This window comes from Sarcophilus harrisii, chromosome 5 (genome assembly GCF_902635505.1).
Source record: "Sarcophilus harrisii chromosome 5, mSarHar1.11, whole genome shotgun sequence".
In the NCBI taxonomy this organism is placed as follows: Eukaryota; Metazoa; Chordata; class Mammalia; order Dasyuromorphia; family Dasyuridae; genus Sarcophilus; species Sarcophilus harrisii.
The window spans coordinates 175,994,378-176,019,184 of NC_045430.1; the positions used below are offsets into that span (position 1 = coordinate 175,994,378).

General features: G+C 33.6%; 1 protein-coding gene across 1 annotated transcript in view; it reads left to right on the forward strand.

The window, feature by feature from the left end:
- The window catches only part of SND1 (staphylococcal nuclease and tudor domain containing 1), a 468,465-nt gene that overhangs the window by 133,604 nt on the left and 310,054 nt on the right, over nt 1-24,807 (forward strand). The window contains exon 11 of the mRNA XM_031939005.1: nt 8,370-8,459. Coding sequence (XP_031794865.1) covers nt 8,370-8,459 — 90 coding nt within the window. The remainder of the gene's footprint in view (nt 1-8,369; nt 8,460-24,807) is intronic.

The following is a 24,807-nucleotide window of genomic DNA, read 5'->3' on the forward strand; positions in this document are numbered from 1 at the left end:
TTCAAATATGATCTCATATTTACTAATGAGTAAATCCAAATGGGGCCACAAAGAACTGGACACACCTGAAAAAAACTGAACAACAAAACACTAACAATTACTTTTCTTATCTATTCTTTATTTTCAAACCTCCAGCAAGCAATCTGATGTCTCTACTTATCCTCATGTCAAATTTTATAGCCTTTCAAATATCTTCTTTTGGGACATGTGTCTGTCTGTGTATCTATGTCTATGTCCTATTGGTTACCAGCTTTTATCGATCCTTTCTTTAAGACAGTGTTGTAATGTTCTTAGTTTGGTTTTCTGGAGGTCTCTGGGAGCAGCCTTTAATTCAGCTCAGTAATCACCACAAGACTAGCTAGGGGTTAAAGTCCAAATCCTTTATTATCTATTTCAAAGTCTTGTCTCCTTTCCTGGGGCCCAGTTAGCTTCTTCCCTCTCTCCCTCCTTCCCTTCCTTCCTTCCCTCCCTCTCTCCCTCCCTCCCTTTCTTCCTTCCCTTCTTCCTTCCTTTCTTCCTTCCTTCCTTCCTTACTTCCTCTCTTCCTTCCTTCCTCCCTTCCTTCCCTCCTTCCTCCCTCCCTCCCTCCCTCTCCAGGGTCACAGAGCTAGGAAGTGTTAAGTGTCTGAGGCCAGATTTGAGTCTTAGGTCCTCCTGACTTCAGGGTTGGTGCTGTATCCACTGCACCACCTAGCTGCTCCCAGTTAGCTTTCTTAAAGGCCTTCTGAAGTCTTGGTTTCAATGGGGAAGCTAAGGAGGAGAGTCTGCCACTAAGGTGGTGTGAGATAGGATGAATGAATCTGAATCCAAGGGCTTGTGCTTCAGCCTCCAGTCCACTTGTCTTCTTTAGTTCTCTCTCTGAATGAATCTAGCTGAGGCCCCCAGCTTATATGCTCTACAGTGAGTATAAGCCAATTATTATATCACTAGGGAGCCATTATTTGTTGTAAGATTAAATCAATCATACTGAACTATTAATTACCATTCTAAACTAGATAACCATTGTCTCATCAATTCCATTTAATTAGTACCTTGTCAAAATGCTTGTTTCAAGTGCCCATAACACAGTATGGTGTAGGTGATAGGCTCAGGAAGAGTTAGGACTTGGACTTGTAGTCAAGAATAAGTGGGTTGACTCTCAAATATTTACTAATTGTGATTCTGGGCAAGTCATACATTGATTGAAATCTCAGGTTCCTCATTTTAAGTATGGATAGTAATAGTACCTACCTCTCAATGTCATTTGATAAATGAAATAGCATATACCATTCAAAGTGTTGTATAAATGGCAGTTATTCTTGTTATCATTATTATTTTTATCCAATCTGTTCTTATTATCCCTCATAGTTATCATATCTAGTCCAGGCTGTCAACTTATAATTTGAATATTTAAAAGCTTACCACTTGTTTTTTATGGTCCTATCCATACTTGGGCAAATGAGATAATAAATATAAAACACTATGGAAATCTTGCAATACTATAAAAATGTTAGTTATTATTATAAAATGCTACCTTTCAATTAAATTATAAAAGATATTTTATCATCTTTTTTGTTCAAAGACTATACTTGTTAGCTTCTATCTTTAACAGTTTTCCACTGTCAATCATGTCCTTTATTCCAAAGGATAAATGTTTTGGCCTCTGCTGGAATTCTTTACACATTCCACCTATTTATTATGCTTATTCCCTTTTTTCTGCTTTTCTATTTCTATTCCTCTCTTTTGGAGTGTTTTGCTGTTTTACCTTTAGCATCTTGCTAAATTGTCCCTTTTTCTATGAAATATTTAATAGTAACTGAAGACCACATTTATCCCTCTTACTTGATAGCAACAGCACACAATGTCAATAGCTCACAAGAGTTTGTGTGTTTTATAATTATTTGTATGAAATAATATATCTACAGTTGTTGCCTGTGAAGTTATGTTGATTTTGTCTCTTCAATAAGATTATAAATTCCTTTAGGTTTGATATTATATCTTAATATTCCCTACCTATGAGTAGGTAACTAGTATAGTAATTTATACCAACTGACATATTAAAACAGATTGATATAATAAATTTCCATTGTAGACATATGGTTTAAATGCTTTGCATCATAAATGAGTTCAGTCAAATTGGCAGTACCCTACCTCATCTAAAATTTAATTTTTTTGATAGAGGCACTGAGGGGCAGATAAAATGTCTCTGTTTTTACCTCTGGAAAATCAGTCGGGAAAAACAATTAAAAGCATTTGAAAAAGATTAACTGGGAAACTAAAACTCAGGTTTTTTAAAACTATACCCTCATTTTAAAGAACACATAGATAGGCATCTATAACTTTACTACAGTTTAATCAAGTTGGAGAAAAGCTGAAGGTATAATCTGTTTGGAACCATTTCCTTTACCATCCCCTCTTCTGACTGCCTTTACTTGGGTAGATGATTTCTTTCTGTGCTGAGAGCCTCACATAACCTCATTCCATATTATAGTAAGTCTGTCATTGTGAATATCAAGAAGTATATTGAATTGAATGAGTTTTCCCACTGGACTTTTGTGGAAGGAGATTGGTATCTGTAGAAAGGAGAAACCTGAAGGAATCAGTTATCAAATATCTTGGTTCCCAGCTCACTTTTATGTAGATATAAAATAAGATTAAGCTGTATATTTATGTATTTACCTCTTCCTTTACCCCCTTTATTGAAGTATAGTATATACATGATTTGCTTGTGTGTATAGGTGATTTTAAAAAATAGCACAGTAGAATATTTTCCTTGGTTGATGAATTGAACTATTCAACTTGGAGAAATCTGTACAAGACACTTCTTCAATTTGAAACCCCCAGACATAAAGAGCATATCAAAGATTCTGCCTTTGCCTCTTCAGCTTCAGAGTAGATAATTGAGGAGAGTCTAGAATGGCGGCAGAAAATCTTTCATCCTAGCTAAGAGAGGAATCTTGTAACTTCTTTCTGGGATAAACCTAGTGGAAGATATCAGCAATCCAATTTTTTTTTTTTTTTTGAGGCCTTCACCATGTTAATTGTGTTTTCTAAAATTTGGCAAAGGTGTATGAAAATTTGAAATTGGGCTTTTCCTCCTGGATATTATCAGTCCTCTTAACTCAGGCATCTTTAGCCATATTTCCCTGTTAGTAAATCTTCCTGTTAAACAGACTTCTTCAGTTGAGTAATTCTAAAGTAAAGACCAAAAAGCATTAAAAGATTCTAGACACTATCTCCTGACTGCCATGATTCAAACTCAAATCTTCTATAAAAATAGCATCAATAACAGGGCAACTAGAGATGATAGTTTAGAATCACAGCTCTTCAGTCTAACCTCACTCTTGCTTCTGGCAGTTATTTATATACTTTCTCTCACCTCTTTTTTCCTTCTCCTTTCTTTACTCTCTCCTTTATTTCTTATTTCCCTATATACATTCCCCCATTCCCTGATTCTTCTCCCTCTTTCCTGTCTCCTTCCCTCTAACTTCTTTTCTTCTCTTCATTTCTGTCCCCCTCCCCCAGCTCTAAGCCTCATAAATGAGGATTTAGTTTCTTAGGGAAATGAATTTTCTGAAGCCAAATTGCTCTAAAGGGTCATAAGGAGAAAGAAGTATTTGCTATTCTGTTCCAGGGAGGTTCTAAGAATAAATTTAAACTACTAAAATAAATTTAACTATATGTTGAGGAAACTTCCTGGCAGTTAGATAGTATAAAAAAATAGGAAATGATGCTCCTCAAAATTTATGGAACCCATTTTATTGGAGACCTTTAAGAATAGAATATACAGTTCAGAGCTAAGCAAAGGCAGAGAAGGGACTTTCATCCATAAAGGCCTTGGTTGCTATCTGAAAAACATAATAACTGTGTCAGTTGAAAATAACTGTGGAATCATGCTAAGCTAGTGCCTTCAGATGTCGATATGTGGGCGATGGTGTTTTTTCTTTCACTGACTAGAAAATGGCAGATGACTGAAGCTAGGTTTCCCATCTCGGATCTGAGTCATTGCAAGGCCTACACAGAGCGTCATTTCCAGAGTGATCAATGACTGCTTGCACATCTTGATTTGTGTATTATCCACCCACCAGAAAAGCAAGAGTTTTTTTTTTATTTTTTTTATTTTCCTGTCTTTAGAAAAACAACAGATTTTCACATAAATTGTCATCTAAATTAGACAGTTCTTTCAAAATAAGGCTTTAGCAAAAGTCTTGTTTTCATGGGTTATTATACCTGCAATAAGCTAACCATTTAAAACGTTTTTTAGTACTTGGTGATTTGGTGGGATTGGTTTTATTTTGGAATTTCTCAGGGAAATTTCTATTTCATAATTTCAAAAAACTAAATAAAGTGAATGCCTCAATCTTTTAGAAATATAAAACTGTCAAAATATGTTTTCCAAGGTGGTCAAATTTTCCAATTGTAAATAGTTTATTTGCCTTGAGAGTGAGACTTGCGTGTTAGAACAAATAGATGCTGCTATTTTCCCTCGTTATTTTGCTCATTAGTGTTTAGTTTTTTTGTTTGCTATGTGAATTTTTTTAATGGATAGTTGGCTTGAAGAAATTTGCTGCTTATTTCTAAAAGAAAGCTTATTTCTAGCTTTCTTTATATGATGTCTGACCTACACCTCACATTATCTTGTTATGACATAATCCCATAGGAAATGATAGAACCATGACTATGAATATAATTAGAGAATTGTAACTGTTTTACTTTTTAAAAAATCTTTTTTCAGACTCCTGATTTAACTTTTATTTGAAGTGAATTCCCTCTGGTCATGATATGGGGAATTCATAGTTCAATTTGACACATTTAGTGTACTTTACAATAGGCACTTTGGTGAGTGGATGTGATCTGATCTCTTGAAGGTCATAATCTAGTTAGTATCATGTATTTATCATATACAAAATAATTCAAATTACAAGACAGAATGTGAAATTTACTCTAAGAATGATACAAAATTCACTGTTTTGATCATTTCGTGCTGAGATAGATATTCATTGTTGAACTAAAGCAGAAAAATAATCTTAAATTGATTGGCGAAGTCATGATGTGTGAAGTGACTATTGGTGTTTCAAAATGGTGTTTATTTAGACTTGTATATTCACACAGCTTATCAATGTGTGTTATAATTTCTATGGCAAAATGAACATATAGGTCCCTTTCTAGTCTTCAGTGCTAATAGTGTTGTCTTTATTTATATTCCTTATAATTTCCAGTATGTTGCACCTCCTGCCAAAGGAGAATGCTTAATCTCTTTAAGTATGTACATAAAGCGTACTATAGACCTTGAAACATGGGAATTGGCATATGGAACTCTGCAAGCATTTATAACTAGTGATATATGTTTTTAAAAATCGTTAACACTCCAGAAACATTGCTTTTGCTATCTAATATTTCCTGTTTCTTAGTAAAGAATTTTGAAACTAGAAGGCACTTTAGAGGGCAGGCAGCACAAGCTTTTCCATTTTACAAGTCAAGAAACTGCGCTATGTAGAATTCATCTAATACCAAGTCTCTGGACACTATTTTCCGTATTGTTTCTTCTTATTTCTGGTAACCTTCTGTGTTATTCTTCCATATGTTTATAACATATTTACCATCAGTTCTTTTCATCACTTATTGGGCATTGAATTAGGAACATTTGTGGAGCCACGTAGCTATCATACTCTAGGATCTTAATTTTAGCTTGATTCAATGAACTTTTTTGGTAGTTATTTCTTCTTTTGGCTTAGGGTAGTATGTTTTTTATAAAGTAATCTCCGAGTTGTTCAAGGGCAAGCTTTGGAATGATGCTGTTGTCATTTTAACCATGTAGTATTGAGGTTGGTTGAACAAATCAGCAAGTCTTTTTCCTGGTTGTTATTTCCTTGTGATTGTCTAAAAATAGCAACTTTCTATAATCAGACGCTTTCCTGATAGTATTTGCAGGAGTGATGGTTCTCTATTTGTATTTAGTAACTTAAAAATTTTTAGGAAAAATCTAGTGTTCATGTTTAAATTTTACTAAAAAGCATAGGAAAGAAAAGCTTTTTCCTTAATGTGATCAGAAGTTATTATATAAAATCAAGAGCTAATATTTCTTTAAATGAAGATTCAAGAATGCTAGCTTTATTCAGTAAGATTAAATATGTCTGTTCCACTTGTGAACACATATATACATATACACACACATATCCCTTTCAGTATGCACATAGAATCATTTATGTACTGTGCTATGGATACACATAAATAAAATGTGTATACACAAATAAAAAAAAAAGCCTTTGTAAGCTTACATTCTACTGAAGAGGTTTATCACATATAAATAAATATGTAAGCAATAATTTTAATAGGGAGAGCGTACTAATGACTAGAAGAGTAAGGAGGGACTTTGACTAGGAGATGTCCATGACTGAATTCTTGAATGAAGCTAGATATTCTGAGAAGTGGGAAGTAAGGAGTGCATTCCAAGTACAGAGATACAGAGGCCTGAAATTAATTGTTGAGTTCTGAGAACAATATGGTGGCAAATTTTCCTGCAATGTAGAGTGAGCAAAAAAGAAGAAAGGAAAATAAACCTAAAATGTAAACTGAAGATACATTGTACCAGGTTTTAAATACTAAATTTAGGAATTTGTATTTCATCCTAGAAATACAAGAACCACTTAAGGTTCATGAACATAGAGATAGCATTCATGGTCAGATTTTTGCCGTAGTAATGTTATTTTGACAGCTTTGTGTAGGGTGGTTTGGAAATGGGAAAGAAAAAAAAATAGAACTGGCTAGGACTGTTTCAGTAGTTTAAGTAAGAAGTGATAAAGGATGATGGTCCCAAATTCCTTGTATTTCACTACCTTTTATATATTTATATTTATGCTGTATATATTTGTATACTTATCTCCTCAATTAATATGCAAAAATCATTTGAGTAAAGATTATTTTATTTTATTATTTCCTTTGTATTGTTTTCCCAGTGCTTAGTATAGTGCCTAGCAAACAAGAGTTGTTTAACTATTTTTTGATCCAGTGGTATGAGATGTTGAGGAGGAAGAATCATCATGAATTGGCTATATAATTGGTTGGTTGATTGGTTGTTGTTTTGGTAATGCAATTCGGGTTAAGTGAGTCACACATATAATGTGTCAATTGTCTAAGGCCAGATTTGAACTCAGTTCCTCTTGACCTCAGGACTGGTACTTTATCTGTTGCACTATCCAGCTGCCCCTTTTTATTTGTTGTGGAGAGTCACGGATGGCTCTGACATTATGAATCTGGGAGTTTCTGTTGGGAGCACGGTGGTACTCTAAACTGAAATAGGGACATTCGGAGGAAAGTGGTGGGGTGGTATTGTTTTTAGGGGAAGGATTTAATGCGTTCTGCTTTGACATACTGAGTTTGAGATACTGAGAGGTATATAGTTGGAGATATTCATTAGGAAATTGATGATATTTGATTGAAGCTTAAGAAAAACATTAGGTTTGTATATATAGAACTGGGAATCTACTGCATAAAAACAATTCAACCCTGGGTAACTGATGAAGGCACCTGGAGATAAAATTGAAAGACTGAGATTAAAGCCTTAAGAAATTGGAGGGGGACACCCACAAGCATGGGGTGGGACACAAATCAGTCCAGTCCTGGAAATTGAGATGTGACATATACAATCAGGATAGTGTAGTTATGAAAAAACTGAGGACAGAAAGATTTTGTAGGACAAAAAAAAGGGGAGTGGTTAAGAGAGGTCAAGAAGATTAAGGACAGAAAAAAAGTATCTTTTTTTTTTTTTTAAGCAATTAAGTAGTTATTTTCCTTAGAGAAAGAAAACTGTCATCTATTGATCTTGGGTCACAGTTTTCAAGAGGTTGAAAAAAGAGCCATAGATAAAAAAAAATTGTGGGACCAGAGTACTGACAACTTTTTCTAGGAGTTTGGCTGAGATATCTGGCCGAGAGATATGAAAATGACTTATGGGGATAAGACAGTAGGATCAATAAATAATTGTAGACCAGTTGAAATCATAGTGTGAATCTCAAGTAGTCTTTAATATGGGTATTTGATATCCATATAAATAAGTTTTACATAAGTAGGATATTTTTAAAGAAATAAACTTTGGGGAAGTTTATGAGTAAGAAATATTTAAATTAAAAATTCACTTTAGACCCATTGCTTTCCATTTGGAATATAGCATGTGTATGGCAAAAATGATTTTTGTCTATGGTAAGATATTTTAATCATTCGGTCAACTGAGTTAGTAAAAGCTTATTAGGCACTTTGTATGTTCCCAGCACCATATGCTCTTTAGCAGCAGAAGAAATAATTGTTTTCATTGTTACTTACAAGAGTTTTGTCAATTTTTCTGTTAGGCTACCCTATACTGATGCTTTCCTTTTTTCTCCCTCTGATTTTAGGACAAGAACAAGAAACTTCGTCCTCTGTATGATATACCTTACATGTTTGAGGCTCGAGAGTTTCTCCGGAAAAAGCTCATTGGGAAGAAGGTAAGCAGTGCATTCAATCTGTGGAAACTGATGATATTTCCAGTATATAAAAAGACTTATTCCTTCATTGTGGTTGCATCCCAAGACCAAGTAAATGATCCTCTCCTCTTGAGTTGGGAAGAAACTCTCAGCATTCTAACAGATGGGACCCTGACTCAAGGTTGACTGGCAAAATTAAAAGCATGTTCTCTTTTAGGGTTCAAGCCTAATTCAAGTTCTTGTTGAATTGTTAAAAGGCCTAACTTGGGGATACTCCTCCTTCCCCACACCCACCATGTTCCCATATTGGTGAGCTTTGAAACAATTTTACAATTGGAGGAGTATTTTGTGTTGTTGAATTTAAGTTGATAATGGTGATTTAATGAACTTGTGAGAAGCACTTTGAGTTTACAACTAAATAGTTCTTTTATGCATTATTTTGTTTTCTTGGCATTCGCATTTTGGTGGTCTCATTTTTATATAGATCCCCTTTTTTTTGTCCTACAAAATCTTTCTGTCCTCAGTTTTTTCATAACTACACTATCCTGACTGTATATGTCACATCTCAATTTCCAGGACTGGACTGATTTGTGTATTACCCCATGCTTGTGGGTGTCCCCCTCCAACTGAATCTTCATTGAATGGAAATACAATCTTGCTTCTGGAGTTTATCCCCAAATTTCTTCTCACTCTTAATTTCTCATGTGTTCTGACAGTCATATATAGGATCATTGATTGGGACTTTAAAGATCATTTAGTTCTTCCTTTTACAGTTGAGAAATCTGAAGGAACTAAGGAAGTTAAGCAGCTTGCCTAAAGTCACACAGGTAGTTATTGATGTAAGCGGAATAGAAAATCTAGAGTTCTTGGCAATGTTTTAGGTTGCCTCTTAGCTTTTGTGTCTTTAATAAAAATGAAAGATTATTTATTTTCTTAAGTAGCAGGTTTATAATTTCTAGCTAAGTTTTTGCTGTGTTTATATAACATGTCTCCAAGGGAGGTGGGGCTGCATAGAAGTCAGTATTTATAGGGAAATCATGTTGATTTAACCGTTGATTTCCCTGATGATGAAATTTAACTTGTTTTGTAAAACTAGACAAGTATGGAAATTCCTTAAGAGTTTTGTCCCCCTTCCAACTTTCTTTTACATATTTCCAATAAAGATAATATAAGGAAAATCAGTATTTATACTTCCTTACATCCAAAACAAGATACCTAAAAGTATTATACTTCATGTTGATTGCAAAACAATATGTCAAATCTTATTTGGGATATGGTTTCAGGTAATCTTCATTATTAATAAAATAATAAAAACAGAATTTGTCTTTAGCAATAACTTTGGTGGAATGTATATTGATGAGGAAGAAAAAACACCATAGCTTATTTTCTAAGATTTCATACCAGTTCAGAATATGTGTTAAAAAGTTAACCAAGGTAATGTCATCACATTTTATTATACTTTATAGCTTACAAAGAGCACTTTCTTAAAGATAGCTCTTTTAGGTTGGTAAAGATTATATTTCTCCCACTTCCCTACCCCCCTTTTTTTTAAACTTGAAGAAACTGAGGTTAAGTGACTTCTTTGTAGTTTAGTCATCTTAGATTGGTTTTCCCTTTATTATTGTGCATGGCTCCTATATACATTGTCATGTTACTTGTTCCCTTGAATTCTTCATTTATGTTCAGGATATATATTGTGATAATAGCCTGGAGAGTTGAGTTACAGAATGGTAATGTCTGTGTATTAGACTGCTGAATGAATTTTGCTGAGTTTTATACTTTAACCACCAAACGTGACATCGAGATATGATAAAGTCCTATGCTTGAGTGACTTAATTGGTTCTTATGTTAAATTTTATGAAGCCCCCAGTTCTCTATTATTCTAGATCTCTTATCTATGAAAATATCATCAATATCTTGACTTTAAAACTTAACGTCTTTTCTCTAACTCTTCCCTCCCTATAATGTTTCTCATAAGATTAATATGAGATCATAGGAGCTAGATCATAAGTTTCTGTCCAAAGCAAAAATAGTGCTCAGACAAGCTTTTCATCAGAATCAAACCAAAATGGAATAGAAATGAATGGTAATTTGCATTAGCTGTCTTTAGGCCTCCTGCCTATTTTGTTTTAGAAATGTCCTGATTTAATTTAAACTGTGCTTTTGTAGGTGAAAAGGTCCCCAGAAGGTGTTTATGGAAACCTGTTAGCAGATTTCTTATACTTGTTTATTCTTAATTAGAAAGGACACTGTTCCAATTGTTCAGTAATTAAGAGAACCAGCTACACCCAGCGAAAACCACAACATAGCATTTCTACTCTTTCTGTTATTGTTGGCTTGCATTCTTGTTTTCCTTCTCAGATTATTTTTACCTTCTTTTTAAATCTGATTTTTCTTGTGCAGCAAGATAACCGTATAAATATGTATACCTATTTGTATTTAAAATATACTTTAACAAATTTAACATGTATTGGACTACCTGCTATCTAGGGGAGCGGGTAGGGGAGGGGAAAGGGGAAAAGTTGGAACAGAAGGTTTTGCAAGGGTCAATGTTTAAAAATTATCCATGCACATGTTTTGTCTTTAAAAAGCTATAATAATTTAAAAAAAAAAAAAAAAAAAAGGCACCGGGCATTATGGACAAAGCTATAATGCTGGGAAGTCTCCTTGGATTTTGAAGGACTTCATATGACAATAATGATGGACTCGCTTGGGGAATTTTTTTTTTCCTTTAGGGTATAAAGTTAAAGTCACCTGTGTTTTAGAGGTGAGTTGTATTAACTTCAAATATAATCTCTGAAGTTGTCAATTGAAGTTGTCAATGAAGTTGTCAAGTGATGAATGTCTAACCATTTTAGGTGAGAAACCTGATGTAATTCAGCTATGTTAGGCTAGAATATCCTCGATTCAAGATGCTTTCCCTGCTATCTTTTATTTCCAAATTGAAACCAGATAGTAACTGTGCTTTGTAGAAATATCATTTGTGACAATTAATATCTTTATGCTCTTAAGGACGATGTTACATCTTCATGTGAGAAGAATGGTGAATAGAGCATTGCATTTTTTTATAGACATTTCCAGACATTTGCAACTGTTCTACATTGTATGTGGTAGCTAAGAGGCAAGGAGGAAGAATCTTTGCTTTTGGATTAACATAAATAGATAGATTGTCAAGATTTAAAATAAATAATTGAGATGAAAATTCTTTTAACTGCCAGAGTATCCTCAATTACAGTAGTTTTTAGATTATATAAAAATGTGATCAAAGGTCACTTAGCTACTTTTTAACTGAAAAGAGAGGCTATCCTCTTAGATATAGGAATCCTGCAGAGTAATGAGACCATGCTGGCCTGTATGTCAGCATTAGAAAGAAATTGTAAGAGGATTTTTCTTCCTGAAAGACTGCAGTAGGAGAGAATAAATATTTCCATTGTGTGGATCCCAGAGCTGAAGTGAGGTTTCAGGATGAAGAGCTGAAGTTTATAGTAGAGGAAGGTCCAAATACAGCCTTGATAGGAATGAAGAGAGTATTGTGAGAGAAGAGGAATATATTGTGGCTTACCTGTAGATACTCATTCTTTATAAAATTTTTTAAAATGTTAAACACACCAGTCTTTGTAACATTTCTGATAGGTTCTTCTCTAGTCTTTGATTGCTTTCTTCCAAATACAATTTATTTCCTCATCTTTATTCAATTATTTATTTATTATTGTTAAACATTTCATTTCATTTTAGGGAGAGGAAAAAAAATGTTTGCCTATGATATCACATTGAAAAGTTTACAGTCACACCTGGAATAATAAATAGCTCTGTTATAACTTGTTATGCTTTTGTTATCTCCTACTGATATAATAGAATAACTTATCCTTCCATTGCCCAGGCATTTGGATAGTGCGCATTTTGTGAGATAGCACTTTAGTTATTGCAAAATGAGCGCATATATACATATATATACACACACCCATATTTATTACATGTATTACTTATTATATCTATACATATGCTGTGTGTGTGTGTGTGTGTGTGTGTGTGTGTGTGTGTGTGTGTGTCTGTCTTTGGATCTATGTGTTTGGCCTGGAATTATTTCAGAAGATGCATATTCTGTACTGCTTAATAGAGTACTCTCACCACTCCCTGATTTACCATCTGCTCCTTTTACTAGTGGCTTAACTAATAATGTGTATTGGTTCAGAGCTCATCTGCAAATTTCCTCTTTGAAACCACATATTCTTATTGTGTTAAATGAGTAGCAAAAGAGAAAAACCAAAAGGATGACTTTCTTGTTGGACCCTTTTAATTCAAATGTTCTTAATAAAACTGTTAGTTTGCAGTAATTTTTTTTAAAGTGCAGTCATTTTCCTTGCTATTTGGTTAAAACAGAAAATATTTATCATTTTGGGGACCACAAGATCATTCATCTAAATTCACCTAGATCATTCTGTTAATGCGAAGAGAAGCTGCTAGGTATTAGTAGCTATTGTCTTCAATAGGGTTTTCTTTTGTTTAAATGTATGAAATGGCATTATAAAAGGACTTTTATGCCAGTAGTTCTATGACATAAAATCACAATAAACCTATTCATAGAAATTGCCATCACCACCATAGTCTCCTACCAATGAAACAGATCCACTAAAGATTTGAAGTCTGCAGGAAAGAAGTGAAAGAAACTTCAAGTAAACAAATCAGAAGAGCCAATCTGATAGTACTGATTTTTGGCAGCAAAATCCCAGTTCTTTAGGGGTATAGGCCAAAGAATAAGCATTTCTATTTCACTTCCTTTGTGTCAGACACTCTGCTAAGCACTTTTAAAAATATTATTTAATTGGATCTTAACAGCAATCTTGAAAAATACATGCTAATTTTTATCCCTATTTTACTCTTGAGAAAGTAGAGATTAAATGATGGATCCAGGGTGAGAGAGCTAGTTTGAGGATGAATTTGAACTCATATCTTCCTGACTCCAGGCCTGAGCTCTATTGCACCACCATGTACCTCAATTCCTCAAATATGCTATCATGTATAAGCTGATAGAATTTTCTTCAATGTATTGCCCTACCTAATATTCCCCTACAACACATTCTGAAGTCCACGTAGTTTAATAAGCATCTTTTTGAAAAAGTCAGATGCCTTTTGGAAATTTAAAGGATATTAATAATTAAGTACAGTCTGATTGTTTTTTCTGTGAATGGTTTGCAGCATCAGGGGCAAGCAAAAAGCTAAGCTGGCAGGAAAATTTAAGGAGATATCTAGAGATAATGGGCAGGTAGATCTAATTACCCTATTAGATTCATGCTCTTAAGTTCTGTACTATTGGTTAAATGTAAAGCAGTCTGCTCTCTCCCCATCCAATTTTGGGCCTAGTTTATCCACAATCTCTAGTTTACTGGTCATGCTTTCTGAGAGCATGTGTGCGTGCACACATATGCTATAAACTCTTATGGGATTACTCATTCATCTGGGAAATAATTGTTTTGTATTCATTTTAATTTTGTTTTTTGGATGATTAAAATGAATCTCCTTTAGAAGGTACAGCAATATCATTTATAAAGTTTGAGAAGTAGTACATTTTTATCCAAAAACAGTATCTGGACTCTGTCTCTGTCCCTCACTCTTTCTCTTTTATTTTACACCAGAAATCTTCTAAGAACATGGCAGATCCCTTTGGCAAGCATGCTTCTGCCATATTTTATCCCTTTGTTAATAATCAAGATTATCTAACATATTTACATCCTTTATGATGTCTCTTAATAGTAACTGCACGTAATAGGTGCTTAAAATATTTATTGAAGAGTTTCTTGTCTTTTGAAAAGTCCAAGAGGACCAGTAAGTGAGTAATTTTTTGCTTAGTAATTTTTGCTCAGGCATTAATAGCTAAAAGCATATCTCGTTTGTATTGAGGGGAAATATTTATATTTCCATCTCTACCTTGCTCTTTTTTTGAAGACCCAGCTCCCAATTATCTCTTTTTCAGCCCTTTTCCAGGGTTAAGTACGAACCTTCCTGGTGGTCAGGTGATTTTATCAGTTCTTGACTATCTTTGATGTATTTAGGTTTAAAAAAAAAAAAAAAAAAGCTTTCCCTTGTCATCTCTCCTTTTCATATTAGATTTATTTGATTGAGTTAAGATGATTGTAAATGGAAAAGTGTTTTACATTAGTGATCAAAACAGGCCCTAGAGGTTGTGAATACATTATGATTTCAGTTGACAGATTTCTGTGAGACTTCTTTTCCTTGTCTTCTCAGTTCCTGCTGACAGAATCAATCTTGACTATAAATTAATTTAATAAATGAATAAAACAACTTATTAAATTCTGGAATATGTCAAATGGCTAGCTAGCTCAGGCTACCTCTGACCCTCTTAAATATTTGATTTCTGTGGTTACACAAGCTTTAGTTTCATCTCAAAGTTCTGAGCAGGTCTCTTAGGGGCGATGTGTTTCTAAGCTCTCTTATTTTGGTACATAGTACCTATGCACCTTCTACTGGTAACTTTTTTAGTTGGAAAATGCATCACTTGAGCTTTGGAAGCCAGGATCATCCTAAAAGTGGTTTTCCCTATTGATTTCAGGGATATTCAGTATTAGAGGATTAAAGCTTTTGAGTGTGGATTCATTAACTTCATAATTTGGAGATGGTAATGAGAGATGGTATTTGTGTCATCTGATACTGCTACCTATATTTTCACCCTTAGTTGGAAATAGGTTTATAAAATAAAGTATTAGACTCCAGCTCTTATTCCCCAAATTTCCATTGCTGAATGTGATCTTATCTTTATACTACCTTTGTAAAGAAAAAAAGATTCCATGCTTTTGAAGCCTTTAAGGTCTTAAATTGGATACATTTTTGTGTTTTGGGGAAATGCAGATTTGGTGTAGAGAAATTATGCATCTGAATACCAAAACTGAGCAAAATCACTATTTTAGTTATTATTTTCCTAAAACAATCCATTTCTGCTTGGTTTCCTGTGGAAAAGGAAAGGAGAAGGGAACAAGCATTTCTTAAGGACCTACTACCATGTGTCAGGCACTGTACTGAGTGTGTTAATATTATCTCACATGATCCTCAGAAGAATACCACAAGGTGAGTGCTATTATATCCCGATTTTAGAGTTTAAAACATAAGGGAACCTGATGAATTCATGGAAGCTCCACTCATTCTTTGGTACTTGGACCTGTAATATCACTTCTCTTTTGTTTAAGGTGGGATGGAATAGGGAAAGGACTCTTTTTGTCTGTCTTCCTTAGCTTACAGTTTGTTGATGAAAAGTTACAAGCTATAATGTGTTATGTGATCATCTTGTTCTGTGTCTTCTTCATATCTTTCCACCTACAGTTCTGCAACATTGTCCTTGGAGCTGGAACTTTCCGTGCTCTTTCTCTGCCAAGTTTGGTTTTTATTTTTGGGGGAGATTTGTGCTGAATCAGTTCAGCTGTGTTTGGGGGTAGGGAAAAAGATTTGCTTCTTTCCCCCACAGTAAAAATAACCCTTTTGTACCACAAACTCTATAAAATGTGCTGACTTGCAAATCTTTGAACTTCTCATACCTTTTAGTGTAGAGAGAATATAATTTTTTTGTATCCTAGGGGTTAGGATGTAAAATATCTTCCTTGTTTGGTTTTTGAAAGGAATAATAATTCACATTTATATAGTATAAATTTTATAGGACTGCAAATTGTTTTCCTTTCAATGTCTCTGCGATATGCAGTAGAAATAACTTTTCCAGATATTTGAAATTGAGACCCATAGAAATTAAGCGAATTGTCTATATACATCACCTACCAAGAAAATGTCAGATCCCACCCTCATCTACTAATCCTCAGATCAGACCCCAAATCATGAAATTATGCCTAATTTTGGTAGGAAAATAGTCAATATGTTTTGAATATTTTTTTTTTTTTTAAATTTTATTTCTAGTTAACATTTTCTTAAATAAGGTCTAGTGCAGATGCTGTTTACATGTTTTCTGGTCATTTTCTTTGATTCCTGTGAGAACAATTTAATAAGATAAACTTCTCATAAATTTATATGCTATTCTAAAACAGTAAACTAAATTCTTATTCAGTGTTTTTAACATTCATATGGACCTTATTGTTTCTCTTTGCTTATTTTTGTGTTTCATGAATTCAGGTTAAAAATTGATTTTTCCTTTTCATTATTCTTTAATTGTGCCATGGTCGAGGGTGATGGTGGTGATAAGATTGAGATGGTTTGGTTGTGAGAATAAAATATGTGCCATTTACAGGACCATCTGGGACTACAGTTCTCTTAGTTCTTTGCATTTGGATAATGGAGCTATTATTTTAGTGTAGCAACTTCATATTGGGATCATATTGATTGCCTAAGGAATATGATCTCATTTCATAACAGTGCTTGAAAGAAGCTTTTTGTTTTTTGTCACAAATGTACATTCTTTTATCTATTTATCTGTATCTGAGACTGATCACTGTGATTAGATAAATTATTCCTGGCTCTGTTTTGAACAGATTTTCACATGTTCCTAAACTAGTATTCTAAAGAAATAAAAAATATTGATGTGGAAAGGAGTAAAGTGATTTTGAAACCACCCAGTTAAAAACAAACACACACACACACACAAAATGGAAATATATAGTAGTAATGTAGACTTAATAGTGAAACACTAAATTCCATTATTTCCTTATCAATATGAAGTTTATTCATATAGAAAGATGTTATCATCACTACATTTTTTTGAATGATAATATAGAAAAACTTTTTTATTCATCCTATAGGTTTCTTCCATATTCCAGCTTTAGCTTGACTTCTCTTTATCTTTCATATTCATGGATGCTAAGCCGTCTTCATAATAAATCTGAGTATTTGTCACATGTGGTTCCATCTCATCCCTTCCCATCTATCTATCTTCTATTGGGAACCTTACCTGTCTTGTTATACTCCCTTTTATAAATTTTGATCTCTTGTGTGATGGTGGTTATTCTTTGTCAAATTAAGTTTTTGATAGAATCCCATGAACTAGCATGCTTAAGAGAAAGTTATACTAGAATGGATGGAGGGTACTAAAATTTAAAATCTAAAGATGTAAAGGGATAAAATTCCTTTGAGCAGGAAAAATAAAATTTGTTTTAAGAGATTGATGTGAATGTATAGTGAACTCACTAAGCAACTTGAATTTTAAAAAGCAATGTACAAAAGAGACAAGCAAAGCTTTGGAATAGAAGATGAGTACAAGAACATGGCCTGCTTTTACAAAAATCAGTGTGATGAGTATGAAGGATGGACTCAGGTGAAAGAAACTAAAGAGTAGAAAAGGGGTTTGGAGAGAAAAGGGAGAATTGCAGAAGAGATAAGAACTTTGCTTGGTGATACTTAAAAAATAGAAGGGAGAGATGCTGTCATCTCTTTTATCTTCAAAGAAGAATGTAATTTTCACTGGAAGAGATAGAACAAATGGGATTAATAAAGTGTTTATAACCAAGATAAATAAATAAGGAGATAATTGGGGAACTATCCTTGATAAATTCAAGACACCTGACTCAAAGAAGCTATGTTCTTTCTTCCTCACCTGATCCTTGGGTCACTATCAATGATACTGGACATTACAAAGACAAATTCCATTCAGAATAACTGTCGACAGCATAAAATATTTGGGAATCTATCTACCAAAGGAAAGTCAGGTATTATATGAGCTAAATTACAAAAAACATTCCACACAAATAAAGTCAGACTTAAACAATTGGAAAAATATCAAGTGCTCCTGGATAGGTCTAGCAAATATAATAAAGATGACAATACTCCCTAAACTAATCTATTTATTTAGTGCTATACCAATCAGACTTCCAAGAAAATATTTTAATGATCTAGAAAAAATAACAACAAAATTCATATGGAATAATAAAAGGTCAAGAATCTCAAAAGAATTAATGAAAAAAAAATTAAATGAAGGTGGCCTAGCTGTACCTGACCTAAAACTATATTATAAAGCAGCAGTCACCAAAACCATTTGGTATTGGCTAAGAAATAGATTAGTTGATCAGTGGAACAGGTTAGGTTCACAAGACAGAATAGTCAACTATAGCAATTTAGTGTTTGACAAACCCAAAGATCCTCACTTTTGGGATAAGAATTCATTATTTGACAAAAACTGCTGGGATAACTGGAAATTAGTATGGCAGAAATTAGGCATGGACCCACACTTAACACCGTATACCAAGATAAGATCAAAATGGGTCCATGATTTAGACATAAAGAATGAGATTATAAACAAATTGGAGGAACATAGGATAGTTTATCTCTCAGACTTGTGGAAGAGGAAGAAGAAATTTGTGACTAAAGACGAACTAGAGACCATTATTGATCACAAAATAGAAAATTTTGATTACATCAAATTAAAAAGCTTCTGTACAAACAAAACTAATGTAAACAAGATTAGAAGGGAAGCAACAAACTGGGAAAACATCTTCACAGTTAAAGGTTCTGATAAAGACCTCATTTCCAAAATATATAGAGAGCTGACTCTAATTTATAAGAAACCAAGCCATTCTCCAATTGATAAATGGTCAAAGGATGTGAACAAATTTTTCATGCCAGCTCTCATTACTGGTTATCTCAGAGTCACACAGCTAGGAAGTGTTAAGTATCTGAAACCACATTTGAACTCAGGACCTCCTAACTTCAGGGCTGGTGCTCTATGCACTGCACTACCTAGCCACCCCTGAATCTGCTTGTTTTAGAGAAGTAACTGACTTCTGAGAAAAAAGGATTGTAGGAACAATATGATGAAAAATCAAGTGGTAGACTGCCCCTTAAATTCTGAATTTCCTCTCCTTTGAGGATCTTTATATGTTGGAACTGAGGTAATTATATTTGGTGGAGAGTCTATCCACATGAATAATTATCAGGGGCTGGTCCTTCTTTGTCTCTTCCAATTCAAAATGGATGTGTAATGTTCATACATGGTATCTACTAATAAAATAATAACCCCCAAATTATAGATTTGCTCTCAGTGCCTTAAAATAATGGATTTCCCAAGTGGCCAGTTTGATATGAAGATTTTTTTTTTAATTTTCCAGGTCACCTTCTCTTTCATAACATTAAAGAAGTAAGGGATTTCTTTTACTGTCGGTATGCTTAGTGAATTATTGTTTTATAAATACTGTTGGAAACAAGCTTTATATACTTTATAATTACCTTTTTATGGGGTAAATTTTATCTAGATAGCTAGTTAATAATAGTCAGTTTAATAACTCTTTCCTCCAAAGTATGTTGTTAGTTTTCCATTACAGATCTGTGACTGTTACATTAACATTTATGATTCAGACATATATATGTAGGTTTCATAAGTAGAATGTAAGCATCAAAGCCACAATTTTCCACCCTCATTCAGAGGTCGGGTACTATATCAGAAAATTGTGTAAGTAGGTAATTATGACATTGTTTGGGAAAGAATATCTACAATTCAATATTTAAATTGTTCATACATTGGGGCATATTTTTGCCAAATGTACTAGGAAAACATCAATAAAAACAATAAGCAGATGTTCTGTTTTACCAAAAAAAAAAGTTTATTGGATATTTTTGATTAAATGGAAGCATTTATTTAAAGAAATATCTGTATTTATATGAAGTGTGGTAATTTTAAAATTATTTAGTAGGTGTTTTCCAAGGCAAAAAAGACAAAAATATATTATATTTTTGTATATAAAATAAAAATATATATAAATAAAAATTTTATATAAAAAATATTATAACTTAACCTTATTTTTTCTTTCACTGTTCGAACTGTTGGAGTATATGGCCTTTGTTTTTTGCTACCACTTTTTTCAGTGTCTGTGCTTTCTGTAACCCGTGGTTCCTGAATTTTTTTCTCTATCAATTTCCCAATAATAAATTGTCAGTCATTAGTCAGTGATGTGTGGGTTACTAAACTCCATGTCTGTTTCTCAATTTTCATTCACCTTGACTATTTGGCCTTTATGTTTACCTCCTTTGTGGAGATCTTGTCTTACCTTTCCATCCTTTTCTTCATTGGCTCTTCTCCATCCTTTTCTGCTTCTTCTGTTCTCTCCTTTTATTCCTTCCTTGCCCTTCATGTTTTCCCTTTATTCTGTGACTACCTGCCCCTTTTCCCTTCCTCCTTTCCCTTTGCCTCTCCCTTCTTTTCTCACATATTCTCCCTGTTCCGCTATCCTGTCCCTGTCCCTAAAATAGTGGTTTTCCAAAAGCCTGATTATTAGCCATTTACCTTTTTTCTTTATAGAATTCTTCCATTGATATTTCTATTGGACAACTCTTCAATTTATATTAACTTTTTATTATTTTATTATGTGAAATATTTAATTTAAATTAAGAAAAAACATAATTGCATTGAATGAATTTCAGCTAACTCAATATGAGAGTCAGAATAAAAAGACCTGTGATCTCCAGTCAGCTATTGCCAACTATACCTTTTCTCCTTAAGGCTAGTTACCACAAACATAAAATGCTTGAAGTTGAACTGAGGTATCTGGGTGCCAGGAATTTGAATTTTATATTCTCCTACTCCTAGTCCATTGAAGTCATCTTATTTCAAATGTAATAAAAATGCAAGTTTTTGGAATATTTTTTCTCCTTCCCTCCCTTTCCACTTTCCCCCTTGATGTTGCCTTTTCCTTCTCTCCCTCTTTCTTTCCTTCCTTTCAAAGCAGGGCAGGATCTACTAAATATAAAATATATGCACGTAACAAAACATAGCTTAATTTAGTATAAAAACCATTGTTTCCAAAATAAATATTTTAAACATTGTAAATGTGCACCCAGTCCCACAATGCATTAATAATGGGTGGGGTTTTTTGTACACAAAAAGTATGTGACCTATCATAACCAACATATGAGCTTCAATTATTCATCTGTATTTTGTATACTAATAGAATTTTAACAGTGATGATTTTACTGACATACAATAAAATATGCAATGTAATTATTTATGAAAACTCATCTAAGTTTTTTTTTCCTTGTTAAATAAATAAGTTGGATATTTTAGAAAAAACCTTTTCTTATATAAATAAGTCATTTTACCATTTTATCTTCTGCATGGTTAAAAATATGTAAAAATATTGGTTTCAGAAGAGCCATTTTTTCTTATTTTTTTTTAATTGGTACTGATTTATTTTCTGTGTTCATATTCATCATTTATTATTTCATGTTAATACTATATTAGAACTCTTTGACATTATAATGTTGGTATATAAATTATTATACTGGCTTTGCTCACTTCATTCTGCATCAGTTTATACATGTCTTCCCAGGTTTCTATGAATTCATCCCTATAATTTGGCATTCTATTCTATTCATATCTTTTCATTTACTCAGTCATTCCTCAGTTTATAGAACATTCTTAGTTTCCATTTTTTTTTTTTGTCATTGCAGAAAGAATTATTATTGTACATACATATGGGTTCTTTCTAGCTTTCTTTGAGCTTTTTGGGCTGAATTTCAGCCTTTTTATAGAGGTAGTGCTAGTTCAAAGGGTAGTTACAGGTTAGATACTTTATAGAATGACAGCCCTCTTTAGAGCTATATCAAAAAAAAAATTTTTTTTTTTTTTATCCTGGTAGTGTATCTTTTTGTTGTCTTTGCAAACTTGATATGAGGCAGAACCTCAAAGGCACTTAGATTTGTATTTTCTAATTATTAGTAATTTGGTTTTTTTTTTCCCCTTCATATGGCTTCTGACAGCCCTGTTCTTGAGAAGTGTATGTTCATATGCTTTGACCATCTGTCTATTGAAGAATGGTATTTATTTTTAATAACATGAAATCTTTTCTTATATATTGTGAACTCTTTATCTGAGAACTAACAAAGTTATTTCTTCTGCAGGTTTCTTCCCCCTCTCCCTCCCTTAACTGTCTTTTTCCAATTTTAGTTGCATTGGTTTTTTTTGCACAAAAACTTTTAAAATTTTGACAGTATCAAAATTGTCCATTTCTTCTTCTGTGATCCTTTCCATTTTTGTTGTTCTTCTTATTTTGAATTTTCTTCCTTTTTCCTTTAATTTCTTCCCATTTGGAGCTAATCTAGTTATGTGGTCTCCCTGCTTGACAATGGATCCTCTCTGAAGGAAATCCTCTTTTTACTCAAACATAGCCTTTAAAGAAACTCTATTAATCACTACTCTTAAAAAGTTGTTTGGGAAAGTGTTTGCTTTTAATGTGAGTAGCAGTTCTTTAAGCTAGCAAATTACAGAGTTCAAACTGGACTGTCTCTGAGCTATACAAACCAGACCACTCATCTCTACTCACTTACTGTGTTGTTCACTTAGAATTGAGCTGAAAGTAATGCAATTCGGGTTTACTCTTAAGCTTGCTCAGCGGGGTAACAAAGCAGCTTGAAAAAGGTATAGTAGGGGGCAGCTGGTTTGTGCAGGGAATAGAGCACCAACCCTGAAGTCAGGAAGACCTGAGTTCAAATGTGGCCTCAGACACTTAACATTTTCTAGTATTGTGACCTGGGCAAGTCACTTAACCCATATTGCCTCGGGGGGAAAAAAAAGACATAGTAGTTCTTGTAGCAGTAGCAGCTGCTAAGATTTATGTAGCCCTTACTATGTGTCAAATAAATATGCTAAGGTTTTGATCTATATAAGCATTCTGGGAAGCATGTACCTTTTTAAAATCTCCATTTTACAAATGAGAAAACTGAGACCAACACAGGTTAATTGACTTGGCCAGGTCACAGAGCTGGTGTCTGAGGCAGTTTTTCAACTTGTCTTTCTGACTTCCCACTTGGGTCCTTGACCATTATGTTCCCTAGATATCTTGCCATCCCATTTTCTCCTCGGGCCTGAGATGGCAGTAGAGAGTAGAAAACTCTCTTCAGTCTCAGAGCCTCTCTTTAGCTCTCTCTGGATCTCTTAGTCACTGGGGTCAGTTTTCTCTGACTAATCTGATATCCCCAACCTGAACCCTTCTCTCATTTGAGAGAATGTCCATACACATCACAGCTCTAATCAAACATCTTTTCAGCTCTCGCCTTCTCTTTGTTTTCAATACTGTTCTGAGATTTTTTTTTTTTTCTTCCTTTTTACTCAGCTTCCTTTATATTTTCTATGGGGATGTAGATACTTTTAAGAATTAAACACAACAGAAAATATGGAGTAACAAGCAAGATCTACACAGAAAAAAAGAGATACTTTTGTGTGACGACCATGCTAGCACCCAGGACACCCCAGAATCGGCCGGAGTCAGGATAAGCAAAAGTCCTTATTCTTTATTCTTGGTCTTAGACTCAGGATAGAACAGGATGGAAGCAGAATCTCCACAACTGCCTTCTCCTGTCTACCGCTGAAAGTGTGTCCCTGACTAGTCTTACTCCACCCCTTGTACCTCCTACAATCATTGAGCCAGTACGGATAGTGGACAGGATCATTTTTAAGAGTCTCCTCTGTGCTAGGCACTGGGAATACAAATACAAAGGGAAAGAGATTCTCTGCTGCTTTATAATATAGTTTTAGATCAGGTACAGCTAGGCCACCTTCATTTGATTTTTTTTTTTCATTAATTCCCTTGAGATTCTCGACCTTTTGTTGTTCCATATGAATTTTGTTGTTTTTTGTTTTTTGTTTTTTTAGATCATTAAGATATTTTCTTGGCAGTCTGATTCGTATAGCACTAAATAAATTAGTTTAGGTAGTATTGTCATCTTTATTATATTTGCTCGGCCTATCTAAGAGCACTTAATATTTTTCCAATTATTTAAATCTGACTTTATTTGTGTGGAAAGTGTTTTGTAATTTTGCTCATATAATTCCTGACTTTCCTTTGGTAGATAAATTCCCAAATATTTTATGCCATCAACAGTTATTTTGAATGCAATTTCTCTTTGTATCTCTTGCTGTTGGATTTTGTTGGTGATATATAAAAATGCTGAGGATTTATGTGGATTTATTTTGTATCCTGCAACTTTGCTAAAGTTATGAATTATTTCTAATAGCTTTTTAGTAGAATCTCTGGGGTTCTCTAAGTATACTATCATATCATCTGCAAAGAGTGATTGATAATTTGGTTTCCTCATTACCTACTCTAATTCCTTTAATCTCTTTCTTGACTCTTATTACTGAGGCTAGCGTTTCTAATACAATATTGAATAATAATGGTGATAGTGGGCAACCTTGTTTCACTCCTGATCTTACTGGGAAAGGTTCCAGTTTTTCCCCATTGCATATGATGCTTACCGTTGGTTTTAAATATATGCTCCTGACTATTTTAAGGGAAAGTCCATTTATTTTTATCCTCTCAAGTGTTTTTATTAGGAATGGATGTTGGATTTTATCAAATGCTTTTTCTGCATCTATTGAGATGATCATATTTTTGTTAATTTGGTTATTGATATAGTCAATTGTGCTAATAGTTTTCCT